Here is a 14,486-nt window from a genome sequence, read left to right as displayed (position 1 = left end):
GTGGTTCTCCAGATATGATGCCCTGACCAGCGGCATCCGTGTCACTTGAAAACTTGCTAGAAATGCACATTCTCAGCTCTATCCCAGAGCTACTGAATCAGAGCTCCCGGGGTGGGGCCCAGCAGTTTGTGTTTCCAGAAGCTCTGCCAGCATTCTGTTGCACAATCAAGTTGAGAACCACTGGCTTAGGGAAGAAAGGTGGGGGTAGGGGGCGGTAGGATAAGGACACAGGGCTATCTCAGCAGATGTTGGAGCCAGGGACCGGATGCTGGCTCGCCTCCTTCTTGCCTTTCTGGTCTCCTTTTTTCTGTGTGCACCATCCGTTCATTCATTCATTCTCTCTCTCCCTCTTGCCCTGGGTCTTGACTTTGGCTATCTACCTCCTAGAAACATGGTGACCCCATGACTTTCAAGTGAACATATTCATCTAGTTCCCAGCAGAGGTGCCCCCCCGCCCCCATTCTCTCGCTATCTGCGCTTTTTCTTCCCATTCCCCATCCCTGGAAAAGCCATTCTGCGGCTGGGTCTGGTTTCTCTCTTTCCCTTTGTGCTGGTTTCATTCCGTTCCACACCTGTCATGCCCACAAAGGGGCTGCTGCAGCTCCTGCTCTTACATTTTCTCAGCTTCTGATCTGGTGGAAAGCAGGGGTTCATGCCCCTAATGATTGCACTGATGTCCTGGGCCTGACTTTCATTGGCTAGGACTGGGTCCCAGGCAGCCTCTGAATCAATCACAGTGGTCAGGAGTGGGGTATGCAGATTGGCTTGGACCAGTCAGGGCCCTCCCCTGGATCTGAGGATGGACTTGAGCACACCCAGACCATACAGGCAGAAGGGCAAGAGGGCGACTCCTCTTTGGGACTCCTCTTTGGGGGCCCGTGTTACTGTAAGTGGAGTGTAGATGGCACAGAGTTGTTACAAAAAGCGAAGAATGGAATGCTTGGCCCAGTGCCTGGCACGTAGCATGTGCTCAACAAACGCTAGCTGTCATGATTGCTACTTATTGAATGAATCAAGGAATTTGAAGTTTCATTATGGTCGACAAGGCTTCCTATATCCTTGATACCATTTGGTGCTGGGGCAGTGGTCTGCTGGTCAGTATGCAACAACCAGCGCTGGGGGCAGGGTGGGGAGTCCTTATCGTAGCCTTTGTCATTTCTGTGGTGTAGACACTCCCACTGTGGCCAATTTTATTACCAACATGAGGTCACTGACCGTGGACTTGGGAAGAGAGGGACACACTCACCTCTGCTGAGTCTTGGAGCCAATCCCCTCCCACCCGCCACTGTCTGGAGTCCAGAGTCAGTAGGACACTGTCCCTTTCCTTGAAGAGCTTTACACCTTCCTGGGGACACAGCAACGTGGGCAGGCCATTAGCATGTGTGGTGGTTAGTGCAGCGACAGAGTTCTCCATCCAGGACGATGGAACATGGGAAGTAGCACCAGCCTGGCCTGGGAGGATCTGGCAGGGCTTCCTGCAGGCTGGCACTTGGGGCTGAGGCTCTGAGGGAGCCCTGGAGTTATCCAGTGGAGGTGGGCAAGGGCATGTTGAGGCTTGGGCACAGGATAAGGTGAGTACACATGTGAGGGAGGCCCTCAAAGATGCTAGGGGGAGAAGAGAGTTCAAGGAAAGGGGTGCGGCGGGTGGAGGAAGGGCGGGGCCCGATGGTGGTCGGTGCTTTCCAGAGGCCAGGGCATTGGTGAGGGGCATGTGCTGGTCTGTGTCCTGAGCTGCAGGAAGCAGGTTCAAGCCATCATTCTGTGTGTCCTTTTTCCTTCAGACAGTTCCCAGTGCGCTGCTCGTCCAACTGATTCAGGAGCGCCTGGCTGAAGAGGATTGCATCAAGCGGGTAAGACTCCAGTGAGCTGGGGGTTTTGGTGCCAAGATAAGGGGAGGGTGAAGGGCGTGTGTTCATGTCCAAGACCAGAGATGACCAGAGGCATAAGAGAAGGCAAGGCAGGCAAACGGGAGCTCCATGAAGGTCAGTCTACAGACATGAGTTTTGCTTTTGTCAAAGGAAAAGGAACAGTGTGGAATTCGTTGTATCAGTCAGGGTTCCCATAGGAAATAGCCGGCCCATCCAGAGAGGTCACAAGAAAGCATTTAATGACAGGACAATCGCAGAAGCATGGGAGGGTGAGGCAACCGACAAGTGATGGCGAGGCGCCAGGGACTGGCATCGGCAGGAGGCAGAATTAGGGGTACCCCAGACTCTCGCCTCCTATCCTTTGATCTCCTGCCAGACCCAGTGAAGCCAAAGGGCAGGAGTCCAGGTGAGCAGTCCACTGAGGCCGGCCTCCTGGGGTACGAGAAGGGTGGAGAGGGCAGGGGAGGGCTCCGGAGGACAGCAGCATAGCACCTGTCTACTGGGCACTGATGGGCGCCACAGGAGGGCTTTGCACACCGATTCATGTGTCCTCACAGGAACCCTATTGGGTCATGTTATTACTTCTCTCTTTTTATTTTATTTTATGTATATATGTATGTATGTATATATATATATATATGTTTGAGACAGGGTCTTTCTCTGTCACCCAGGCTGGACCCCAGTGGCATGATCACAGCTCACTGTAGCCTCAACTTCCCAGGCTCAAATGATCCTCCTGTCTCAGCCTCCTAAGTAGCTGGGACTACAGGCATGCATCACCACACCCAGCTAATTTTTGTACTTTTTGTAGAGATAGAGTTTCACTATGTTGCCCAGGCTGGTTATCGAACTCCTAGGCTCCTATATTTTTTTCTGAATTTAGAATTCTAGGTTAACAGTTTTTTTCTTTGAGCACTTTACAAATGTTTCACTTATAATTTTTTCTTTTTTCTTTTTTTTGTAATTTTTAAGGGGCCATGCTAATATTCTCTGTATTGTTCTAATTTTAGTATATGTGCTTTGCCAAAGCTAGCACTCTGCTTACTTTTTTTTTTTTTTGAGGCAGAGTCTTGCTCTGTTGCCCAGGCTGGAGTGCAGTGGCTAACACTGCTCACTGCAACCTTGACCTTCTGGTCTCAAGAGATCCTCTCGCTTCAACCTCCCCAGTAACTGGAACCACAGGTGTGTGCCACCACGCCCAGCTAATTTTTTGTAGACTGGATCTCCCTCTATTGCTCAGGCTGGTCTCCAACTCCTAGTCTCAAGCAGTCCTCCTGCCTTGGCCTCTCAATGTGCTGAGATTACAGGCGTGAGCCACCACACCTAGCCTCCACTTACTTCTGACCACTGTGGTTTCTATGAAAAATCCACAGTCATTCAAATTCTTTTATAAATAATGCATCATTTTTTTTCTCTGACTACTTTCAAGGTTTTTTCTTTGTTTTTAGTTTTCTTTTTTTCTTTTCTTTTCTTTTTTTTTTTTTTCTGAGGCAGAGTCTTGTTCTGTCACCCAGGTTGGAGTGCGGTGGCGTAATCTTGGCTCACTGCAACCTCTACCTCCCAGGTTTGAGCGATTCTCCTGCCTCAGCCTCCTGAGTAGCTGGGATTACAGGCATGCATCACCATGCCCAGCTTCTTTTTGTGTTTTTAGTAGAGACAGGGTTCCCCCATGTTGGCCAGGCTGATCTTGAACTCCTGACCTCAGGTGATCCACCCACCTTGGCCTCCCAAAGTGCTGGGATTATAGGTGTGAGCCACTGCGCCTGGCCTGTTTTTAGTTTTCACTAGTATAATTATGACATGTCTAGGATGAATTTCTTTGGGCTTATTCTTTTTGGTGTTTGCTGAGCTCCTGAATTTATAGGTTTGTGTTTTCATCCAAACTTGCAAAGTTTTTAGCCTTTATTTCTTCACGTAACTTCCTGCACCCTATTCTCTCTCCTCTCCTTCTGCAACTCCAATAACACGAAGCTTTTGCCCTTTTGCTATTGTCCTACAGGTCCCTGAGGCTCCAGTCCTTTTTTTTTTTTTAATCATTTTTTTCTTTCTTTCTTTCTTTTTTTTTTTTTTTTTGAGACGTAGTCTCACTGTTGCCTAGGCCAGAGTGCAGTGGCATGATCTCAGCTCACTGCAACCTCTGCCTCCCAAGTTCAAGCAATTCTCATGCCTCAGCCTCCCCATTAGCTGGGGTTACAGGCATACACCACCATGCCTGGCTAATTTTTTTTTGTTTTTGAGATGGAGTCTCGCTCTGTCGCCCAGGCTGGAGTGCAGTGGTGTGATCTCGGTTCACTGCAACCTCTGCTTCCCGGGTTCAAGCTATTCTCCCGCCTCATCCTCCTGAGTAGCTGGGATTACAGGCACGTGCCACCACACCCGGCTAATTTTTTGTATTTTTTAGTAGAGACGACGTTTCACCGTGTTAGCCAGGATGGTCTCAATCTCCTGACCTCGTGATCCGCCTGCCTCGACCTCCCAAAGTGCCGGGATTACTGGTGTGAGCCACCACGCCCAGCCCAATTTTTGTATTTTTAATAGAGACAGGGTTTCACCATGTTGGCCAGGCTGGTCTGGAATTCCTGACTTCAAGTGATCCACCCGCCTTGGCCTCCCAAAGTGCTGAGATTACAGGCATGAGCCACCATGCCTGGCCCCGATTGTTTTTACTCTCTGTCAATCAGATGTGATAATTTGTATTGAACTATTGTCAGGGTCACTGAGTCTTCCCTTATTTTTTTATTCCACTATTGAGCTTGTCCTGTGAGTTCTTTATTGCATCGGTTCTTTCTGCCTTCTGTGTCTTTGCTCAGACTCTATCTTTCCATGTTTTTACCAGTTGGAACTTTCTTGTAATAGCCTCTTTCGAGTTTTCATCCACTAATTCCAACATCTGAGTTATGTGGTGGTGCTCTCATGTGAGTAGAGATGTTCCTGGTTCTCCCTGCACTAAGTAATTTTGTATCCTGGACATTTTAAATATTGTTATGAGGCTCTGGGTCTTGCTTAAATCCTATGGCAAATGTCATTATTTTTGTCTTAGCAGATGACTGATTCAGTTGGGTTCAGGTTGCATGTTCCAACCAGGCTTCTCAGAGTGTGGTTTCCATGTCAGTCCTGTGTTCAGTTCCTTTGCAGTGCCATGCAGTGACCGACCGTGCAGCTCTGTGCTGTGTGCACATCACCCAGGGGCACCTGGGGACTTGGCAGTGAGCTGGCCGCAGTTCATGTCTCAGTGTCCCTGAAATGCCGTTTAGGGTCAGGCCCACACGTGCACAGCTTGGGGGTGAGCCTTTGATGTCATCCAACACTGTTTAGTTACTTCCCTGAGCTCCCCTCTCTGTCATCTCCCGATAACTCCTAGTTCGCTGGTGCTCCTCTTTTTGGTATTTTGGCCAGAAAACTGAGGTTATTTATCTTGCTCTGCCACTCACTTCCTGGGACTGCAGCCATGACCAGGGTCAAGTGGTGGGAGGACAGAGAAAGGAAGGATTGACAGGGCTTTGCCCTGTTCTCATGGGACTGGAGAAGGGTCCCCTCTTTCAGTGTTTCAGGCACCTGCAGGCCCCTTTGACACAGCCGTGCCACCACAGTCACCACAGGACTGCCTGGATTGTGAGAAAACAGAGAAAAGAAAAACCCCACAGAGGTGTCTCCCCTCCTAGCTCGCTCTTCTCCTGCCTGCCGCCCACTTTCAGCCTTCCGGTTGCCTTAAGACCAGGCCAGGAGATACTGCTTTGGTGGTATTTAGGATTCTAGTCTTTTCCCCCAACTTGCCTACAACTTGCCTACTACTGGGTAACTTTCTGAGTCCTCGAATAGCTGCCCTGTGTGTTTTATGCATGTATTACAGCTACTTTCACTGGGGTTGACAAGGGGGGTGGCGCACATTTCATGTCTCCCAGAATCAGAACTTGTGTCCTTTCAAAAAAAAAAAAAAAAAATTCACATACAGACTCTCTCTCTCTCTCTCCGTCTCTCACTTGAAAATGTATTAGGGCCAGGCTGGGCATGGTGGCTCACGCCTGTAATCGCAGCACTTTGGGAGGCCAAGGCAGGAAGATTGCTTGAGTCCAGGAGTTCCAGACTAGCCTGGCCAACATGGCAAAACCCCATCTCTACTAAAAATACAAAAAATTGGCTGGGCGTGGTGGCCCACGCCTGTAATCCCAGTACTTTGGGAGGGCGAGGCGGGCAGATCACCTGAGGTCAGGCGAGACCAGCCTGGCCAACATGGCAAAACCCTGTCTCTACTAAAAATATAAAAATTAGCTGGGCATGGTGGTGGGCACCTGTAATCCCAGCTACTTGGGAGGCTGAGGCAGGGACAATCACTTGAACCCAATAGGCAGAGGTTGCAGTGAGCCGACATCACGCCACTGCACTCCAGCCTGGGTGACAGAGTGAGACCCTCTCTCTCAAAAAAAAAAAAAAAAATGTATTAGGGTTGAATGCAGTGGCTCACACCTGTAATCCCAGCACTTTGGGAGGCTGAGGCAGGAGGCTTCTATCACAATGACTCAGCTCTGATGTAATACAAAGGCAGCCGTACACACGCCATTGCACTCCAGCCTGGGTGACAGAGCAAGACTCTGTCTCAAAATAATAATAATAATAATAATAATTAGCTGGGCATGGTGGCGCACACCTGTAATCCCATCTACTCGGTAGGCTGAGGCAAGAGAATCGCTTGAACCAGGAGGTGGAAGTTGCAGTGAGCCGACATCACGCCACTGCACTCCAGCCTAGGTGACAGAGTGAGACCCTGTCTCAAAAAAAAAAAAAAAAAAAAAAGTATTAGGGTTGAATGCAGTGGCTTACACCTGTAATCCCAGCACTTTGGGAGGCCGAGGCAGGAGGATTGCTTAAGTCCAAGAGTTCAAGACCAGCTTGGCCAACATGGCAAAACCCTGTCTCTACTAAATGTACAAAAAATTTGCCAGGCATGGTGGCGTGCACCTGTAATCGCAGTTACTCAGGAGGCTGAGGCAGGAGAATCACTTGAACCTGGAGGAGGAGGTTGCAGTGAGCCGACATGCACCATGGCACTCCAGCCTGAGTGACAGAGCAAGACCTTGTCTCAAAAAAATATATATATTGATTGGGAAGCCCCAAATCTGAAGCAGTACCCAGGAATCTTTCCAGCGTGCTGGTGAGGGAGTAGCAGTTCTCACGAGCTTGTTCTGCATGGCCCTCAGCCATGGGATCTACATCACAAACACTGCGGGACTGGCTGCAACGCTGGCTCTGAACAGTGTGTTTACATCTGAATGGTCTCAAATTGTTCACTGTGAGTGGATGGTCTTCTGCCCAGGTGTAGGCAGATATCCAGAGCCCAGGGGCTGTTCTAAATCGGGGGTGGACACATGTTTTCTGAAAAGGCTGGAGAGACACTCGTTGAGGCTTTGCAGGCTATATGGCTTCTATCACAACGACTCAGCTCTGATGTAGTACAAAGGCAGCCGTACACAACACGGACACAAAAGGGCATGGCTGTGCTCTAGAAAAACTTTTAGAATCAGGCAGCAGGCCAGATTTGACCCGTGGGCTGTAGCTTGCCAACCCCTGTTCTAAGTAACACTTTCACATCGATCATGAAAACATTTCTGCCCTTTCTCTTGAGCTCTCAATAAAAAGCAAACTTCTGGCCGGGCATAGTGGCTCACACCTGTAATCCCAGCACTTTGGTTGGCTGAGACAGGCAGATCATGAGATCCAGAGATTGAGACCATCCTGGCTAACATGGTAAAACCTCGTCTCTACTAAAAATACAAAAAATTAGCCGGGCGTGGTGGCTCGCGCCTGTAGTCCCAGCTACTCAGGAGGCTGAGGTAGGAGAATCGCTTTAACCCAGGAGGCAGAGGTTGCAGTGAGCTGAGATTGTGCCACTGCACTCCAGCCTGGGTGACAGAGTGAGACTCCGTCTCAAAAAAAAAAAAAAAAGCAAACAAGAGTGTTAGAAGAAAGGCCAGCTTCACCATAGACTTTTATTTTAACTAAGTTCCCTCCCAGTCACCTGACTTCCAAGCTGGGCGACTTGATTCTGCATCTCCAGTTGAGTGCCCCCTGCAGGCCCTGCGTGGTTGTCACTGCCAGGACCCTTCCCCACACCCAAGACCTTCCTCCTCAGCACCCCCCACTTCTAGCAAGATGGTCTTGCCTGCCTCGGGCTCACCATCTGCAATTGGAGGCAGAGTCCAACATGACCAAGGCAAGGCAGATGGTGAGAAGGGTTGTGATGGAAAAACCACAGCCAGGAGAGTCAAGTTATTCCTGAAGCCTCTAGTGAAGGGGACTGGAGTGGACTGTGGAGGGGCCGTCTTAGGCTGGAGGGAATGGCAGCCAGAAGTGAGGCAGGGACCAGAAAACCCAGCCCTTTACCCCCACTTCACACTCTTAACTCAGAGTGTCAAACCAACCTCACGGGAACTTTTCCTAAAACTGACCCATCAGTCAGTCACTATTTTTAAGGTTTCCCACCTCTTTTACCTAGGAAGTGCCACACAGTCTTTTGGCAGAGCATTAAAGGGGAGGGAAAGATGGCCCGAGTGACTGGAAATGGGCCAGCATTTTTCCATACAAAATGCTGTGTGCCTTAATCCATTATTTCTTAAGCGTTTGCCAAATTGCATTAGACTCTTGCATAGCAGATTACCAGGCTGGAAGCATTCAAGGGAGTCTTCCTTTCTTCTCTTCAATCTTTTTTTTTTTTTTTTTGAAACAGGGTGTTGCTCTGTCACCCAGGCCAGAGTGCAATGGCACAGTCATGGCTCACTGCAGCCTCAACCTCCTGGGCTCAAGCAATCCTCCCACCTCAGCTTCCTGAGTAGCTGGGACTACAGGCACATGCCACCATGCCCATCTATTTTTCATTTTTATCGTTTGTAGAAACGTGGTCTCCCAATGTTGCCCAGGCTGGTCTTAAACTGGGCTGAAGCAATCCGCCTGCCTCAGCTTCTTGAGTAGCTGGGACCACAGGTGCGCAACACCATGCCTGGCTAATTTTTGTATTTGTTGTAGAGACAGGGTCTCACCATGTTGCCCAGGCTGGTCTCAAACTCCTGGGCTCAAGTGATCCACATGTCTTGGCCTCCCGAAGTGCTAGGATTATAGGCATGAGCCACCGTGCCTGGCTGTCTTTGATCTTTAAAGCTAAGCTGTTTTCTGTTTTTCATTATGATAGCTACTCATCAAATTTGGTCAAATATAGGGGGGTGGTACTCCTTTGGCTTAAGTGTACCTGAGTTGCCCAGGACTGGACCCCCTCAGCAGGGGTGGGGGCTGTCTGTGAAAGCACAGCTGGATACGGTCTTGCCCATCAGGCAGTGTTTCAAATTCAATACGTCAAGAGTTCCTGGAACCAGGACTCTCAGTGTGATGAGCATTCGTTCTAAGCACACAGGAAGGGAGAAATTGTGTAGTTCATATCCTCAGGAATAACACGCACCTAAAAAATATGGCCTACTCATGAGCCACCATCACCGCCCCTGCCAAACCAAAGGCCCGGTGGAGATGGTGCCACAGTCTGTCTCAGTCAGCAAATGCAGCAGGACCTCCCCATGCCTGGTTGTAGAAGACCTGCCTTTCCCTTTTCAGATTTCCTTTGAAGATGCTATGATCCCCAAACCACCTGTGACCCAGGAACTTGAGCAGGAACTGCTGTGTCCGGGCCCCTCTTCCCCCAGCCCACTCTCCCCCTGGCCCGCTGTCCTGGTCAAGAGTGTTTGCTTCAACCAGCTGCCTTGGTGCAGCAGAAGCTGGGAGCCGGCCTGCTGACCACTGGAAGGCAGAAGTCTCTGGGGTCCAGGCAGGCAGGAGAGCAGGCAGGCCCAGAGCCTCTGCTCCAGCTCTCTGTCTCGGCCCGGGAGAAGCTAGAGACCTGAATGGAGCATGCATCCGAGCCTGGCGTCAGGCACTATGCCCAGCAGCTTCTCCAGCTTCACGGGACCCTACATGGTCAGTGTTACTATTATTGTGCCCATTTTGTAGCTGCAGGGCCTGAGGCACGCCCAGAGCCACACAGGGGGAAGCAGCAGGGCTGGCCAGGGTGGACCAGGCATATGGTGCACAGGGCCAGCGCTCTGACCCAGGTGCTCCAGGGCTGTGCCATGCAGCCCAGGACAGAAGCTCAAAGGCTGGGCAAAGCCTATCTACTCCCTGTCGTGTTTTGTGCCATTCACAGGCCCCCACATGTCCCCATGCCACCTGATATGTTCCTCCACTAGAGTCATGACCAAAAGCCTTGTCATGGTTTGTTGGCCTACCCCAGTCAGTGTTTCCTAAAACGACTCATTCATTCATTCATTCATTCATTCATCTATTCCCTTATGCAACAAATCACTTTGCTAAGCACAGGGACCAAAGCAGTGAACAAGAGAGTTAAGCGTCTTGCTCTCAAGGAACAGAAGTTCTAGTCATGGAGAGACAGACAGTAAACCAGATAAATAAGCAAAGGTGTCACATCAGTTAGAGGCCGATCTGAACTTTGTAGCAGGAAGAGAGGCTTAGCAAGGGGCCAAGGCATCTGTGGGCACCTCTGCCCCATCCACCCCACACATCCATTGCAGAAGGCCCAGGGTGGGTGTCTGGATACCGCTGAGCAACCCTCAAAGTCTCTCTTCTTTCCAACCTCAAAACATTTGAAACAGTACTATTTCGTGTAAGTAATTTTTACAAGTTACAGCATTCCAATGGAAATGTTTCTGGTGGGTAAGCATTCTGGATTCTAGGTGGAAATCTAGAATTCAGAGATGCCGGGCCTCAGGGTGGGCTGCCAGTGATCTTCTGTGTGTCCCACTGGCTACATACACCCCCTTGAAGCCGCACTGCCCTTCTTTCCCCATTCCAGAATCTAACAAGGCTGCACAGTTTTCACACAGGATCCAGCTGGCCTGGACAGGTTTGTTTCTGTGATTTTAAAAAAAATCTCTACCTCACCGAGTGATAGTTTCTGGGGAAAATATGGTGATTCTCTCTGTGATTGCAACTGGATATCCCAAACGTGCCCTCAGTGATCTAGAATAGTCTTTCTTTTTTTGTTTTTTTCTTTTTTTTGAGACGGAGTCTCGTTCTCGCCCGGGCTGTGGTGCAGTGGTGCGATCTCAGCTCACTGCAAACTCAGCCTCCCAGGTTCAAGCGATTCTCCTGCCTCAGCCTCCTGGGTAACTGGGATTACAGGCACATGCCACCGTGCCTGGCTAATTTTTATATTTTTAGTAGAGATGGGGTTTCACCATGTTGGCCAGGCTGGTCTCAAACTCCTGACTTCCAAGTGATCCCCTTGCCTCGGCCTCCCAAAGTGCTGGGATTACAGGCAGGAGCCACTGCACCCGGCCTAGAATAGTCTTTCAAATATGCATTTAATTTCTGTGAATTCTTCCTGAGCTTATTTAAAAGCTTGGTCTGCATAACCTCTTTGCATAGTGCACCTGCAGTGTGGACAGAGTACAGGACCATGCATCCCAAGTCACCATCATAAAAATGATGATGATCTCTATTGTTAGTATTAGAAATTAAAATCTCAATTATAATTGACATCGTTATTAGTTACATTACACTATATGTGATTATATTGTATTATAAATAATATATTGACTGTATGAGTATTTATAATGCGTGTTATTATTGTGATTATTTTGATGATGGTGGTAGCTGTCGTCTACGCGCCTGGTCTGGCATGTTATCTGCTATGTGACATTGCAGGTGCACCTTGCACTATACAAGAGGCTGTAATTATATTCTGGGTGACTCCCCTTGATTGGGAGTGTAGCATCGGCAGCAGGACCGTGTGCTGTGGAGTCCTTACAGCAACCCTGCGGAGGTGGCACTGCTGTCTACCCTATTTCACAGATGCAGAATCCAGGCCTTGAAGAGGTTGTGTATCTTGCTGAAGATCCCACAATTAAGTCCCAGAACTGAGATGCAAACATGGTGTTGTACTATTGACCACTCTGTTGTTGTTCCAAAGGTTGCATCTCAGGAAGGCACGGGGAGTGTCACTCTGGTGAGAGCTTCACTTCCTTAGGCCTCAGTTTTCCCATCTATAAAACCATGGGGTTGGACTTGAGCATGGAAATCCCTTCTAGTCTTACAGTTCTGTGATTCTGATCATGTCCACGCTGTTGTTACCTGCGGAGGAAAGAAATATCTCCTTCAATTTGTTTTAAACTTTCTTCTAACCTTTAAGGGGCATCCAGTGCCTTTTCATCTCTTCTCGCTGGAGACAGGATTTCAAGAGTAAGAGGTTAGGCTTCTAATGATGTGCTTTGGTTGTTCAAAAACAAAACAAACCCTCATCCAAAATAAACAGGCTTTCTTGCTTTTAGGGAGAAAAATGACACATATGCATATTCATTTATATGGTAATTATTATTATTTAGCTACACAGGGACTAGAATTGGTAATTTAGAGCACAAAAAGAATGCAGGGAATAGTGTTCAGGGAAAAATAACGCAATCATAACCCATCAGGATTCTGTAGTTAATGCAGGGGGAGTCCTTTCTTTTTCTTTTTTTTTTTCTTGGTCTAATGCAATCTCTTTGAAGAATTTTTTTTGAAGTGACCATCAAATGCATTAGAGAAAGAAAAATTAGTACTCTGTATTGGAACGATCAAAAGGAGTTGGCTCTACCTGTTGGATACCCATTAGCCATTTGTTAGGGACAATCAAGAGAATGTGCCCGAATCTTCAGACTACCCCTGTAGGGCAAAGAAAAGCCAAGACATAAGGCAGTAGTTCTGGAAACTTGGGGGGAAAGGCTCAGTACCAAAGAGATTCTAAATTTTACCTTGACCATAGTCACCATTTGTGCTCCATTTTATTTAAATTGCTAAGAATCCCTTTCCTTTATTTGGAACCTGATCCATCTCCCTGCAGCTACCCTGGTTTCTTCCCAATCCTTTCTTCACATTGCTGCTGGAAGGATGGCTTTTTAAAGAATGAATGAATTTATTTCATAACCATGATATATTCATTCTGATGGTTCCAAAGGCACCAAAGTCCCCCCTCACTCCTGTTCCTTAGCCACCCAGTTTCCTTCCCTGGAGGCAACTGATGTTCACATTTTCTTGAAAGTGCACCCTTCTGAGTATGATTTTAAACATAGAGAAACATTTGTTATTTTACACTAAATGTGGTTGTGACCCTCCACTGCTTCAGGGAGCCCTGTGTGTCCTGGGCCTGCCTGCGGCTCAGCTTCATCCCTGGACTTCTCTCGTCTACCCGCTCAGTACCCGCCACCTTTCCCCAGCTCAACCTGTGCCCACCCTGCTCAGGCCTTTGTGTGCAGCTGCCAGACCCTAATTGCATTAGGCCGTTCTTGCAATGCCATAAAGAAATACCTGAGACTGAGTAATTTATAAAGAAATGAGGTTTAATTGGCTCACGGTTCCGCAGGCTGTACGAGGAGCCTGGTGCTGGCATCTGCTCTGCTTCTGGGGAGGCCTTAGGAAGTTTACCATCATGGCAGAAGGTGAAGGGGGAGCAGGCACATCACGTGGCCAGAGCAGGAGCAAGAGAGAGAGAGTGGGAGGGGGAGGCGCCACACACTTTTAACCAGATTTCATGAAAACTCACTATTGTGAAGACAGCACCAAACCATGAGGGACCCACCCCCATGATCCAAACACCTCCCACCAGGCTCCACCTCTAGCAATGGGGATTACATTTTAATGTGAGATTTGAGTGGGGACACATATCCAAACTATATCACTAAGCAACTCTCAGTGATTTCCCACCCCCTTGTGTCCATGCCCATGTAATCCCCTCCCCTTGAGTGGGGGCAGGACCAGCTGAATATGGCAAAGGTGAGGGGATGTCACTCCTGTACTACATTACGTTATGTAAGAATGTGCCTTAGCAGACCAGAGAGAGATCCTCCTTGCTGGCATGATGAAGTATGCAGCCATGTTGGAGAAGCCCACATGGCTGGTCTCTAGGAACTGCAGGGGCCTCCAGCCCCTAGCAGGTGAGAAACCAGAGCCCTCAGTCATACGGCAGCAAGGAAATGGATCCTGTCAACAATCCAGATGAGCTGGGAAGAGGGTTCTCCCTCAGTCAAGCCTCCAGATGAGAACACAGCCTGGTCAACACCTTGACTGCAGCCTTTGAGACTGAGCAGAGGACCCAGCTGAGCTGTGCTCAGACTCCTGCCCCTTGGAAACCATGTGATAATAATTGTATTGTCTAAAGTCACTAAGATTGTTATGCAGCAATAGAAAAGGAATACATGGCGCTCTTAACCCCACCCCTTAGCTAGAAAACTGCTCTCATTCCTCAGCCTCAGCCTCAAGTCTCTTCTTCAGGGAGGCCTTCCCTGGCCTTGCCCAGCCCCAGATGAGGCCGACCTGCCTGTTACACATGCTCACAGCATTCTGCTCTCCAACTCTGCACTGTCATAGTTAGGAGTAGGAATGCAAGATCTTTCATGTGGTACCTGGCATAGACTCCATGCTGGGTAAATACTTATAGGATGAATGAATGAATGAATGAATGAATCAGTCAATGAATCAATGAATGCCATTTGGATAATTCCCCAGTTCTGTACCACCATGGCAGTGAAATCTTATCCCAACATGCACATGGCCCAAGGAGGGAAAGGTGTTTAAAATCCAGCAGCCCTA

General features: G+C 48.8%; 1 protein-coding gene and 1 non-coding gene across 3 annotated transcripts in view; one reads left to right on the top strand and one right to left on the bottom strand.

Annotated features, from left to right (window-relative positions):
* AK8 (adenylate kinase 8) overlaps positions 1-14,486 on the top strand; it is a 154,355-nt gene that overhangs the window by 21,797 nt on the left and 118,072 nt on the right. For both annotated transcript variants that reach the window (XM_030818091.1, XM_030818090.1), the window contains one exon: positions 1,782-1,850. In XM_030818091.1, coding sequence (XP_030673951.1) covers positions 1,782-1,850 — 69 coding nt within the window. The remainder of the gene's footprint in view (positions 1-1,781; positions 1,851-14,486) is intronic.
* On the bottom strand, positions 2,803-2,904 carry LOC115836473. Its single transcript, XR_004031553.1, has one exon. It is a non-coding gene; the product is annotated as a U6 spliceosomal RNA (small nuclear RNA).

This window comes from Nomascus leucogenys, chromosome 8 (assembly GCF_006542625.1).
Source record: "Nomascus leucogenys isolate Asia chromosome 8, Asia_NLE_v1, whole genome shotgun sequence".
NCBI lineage: Eukaryota > Metazoa > Chordata > Mammalia > Primates > Hylobatidae > Nomascus > Nomascus leucogenys.
Note: the sequence above shows the minus strand (reverse complement) of the source record. Positions and strands in the feature narration are given on the sequence as shown.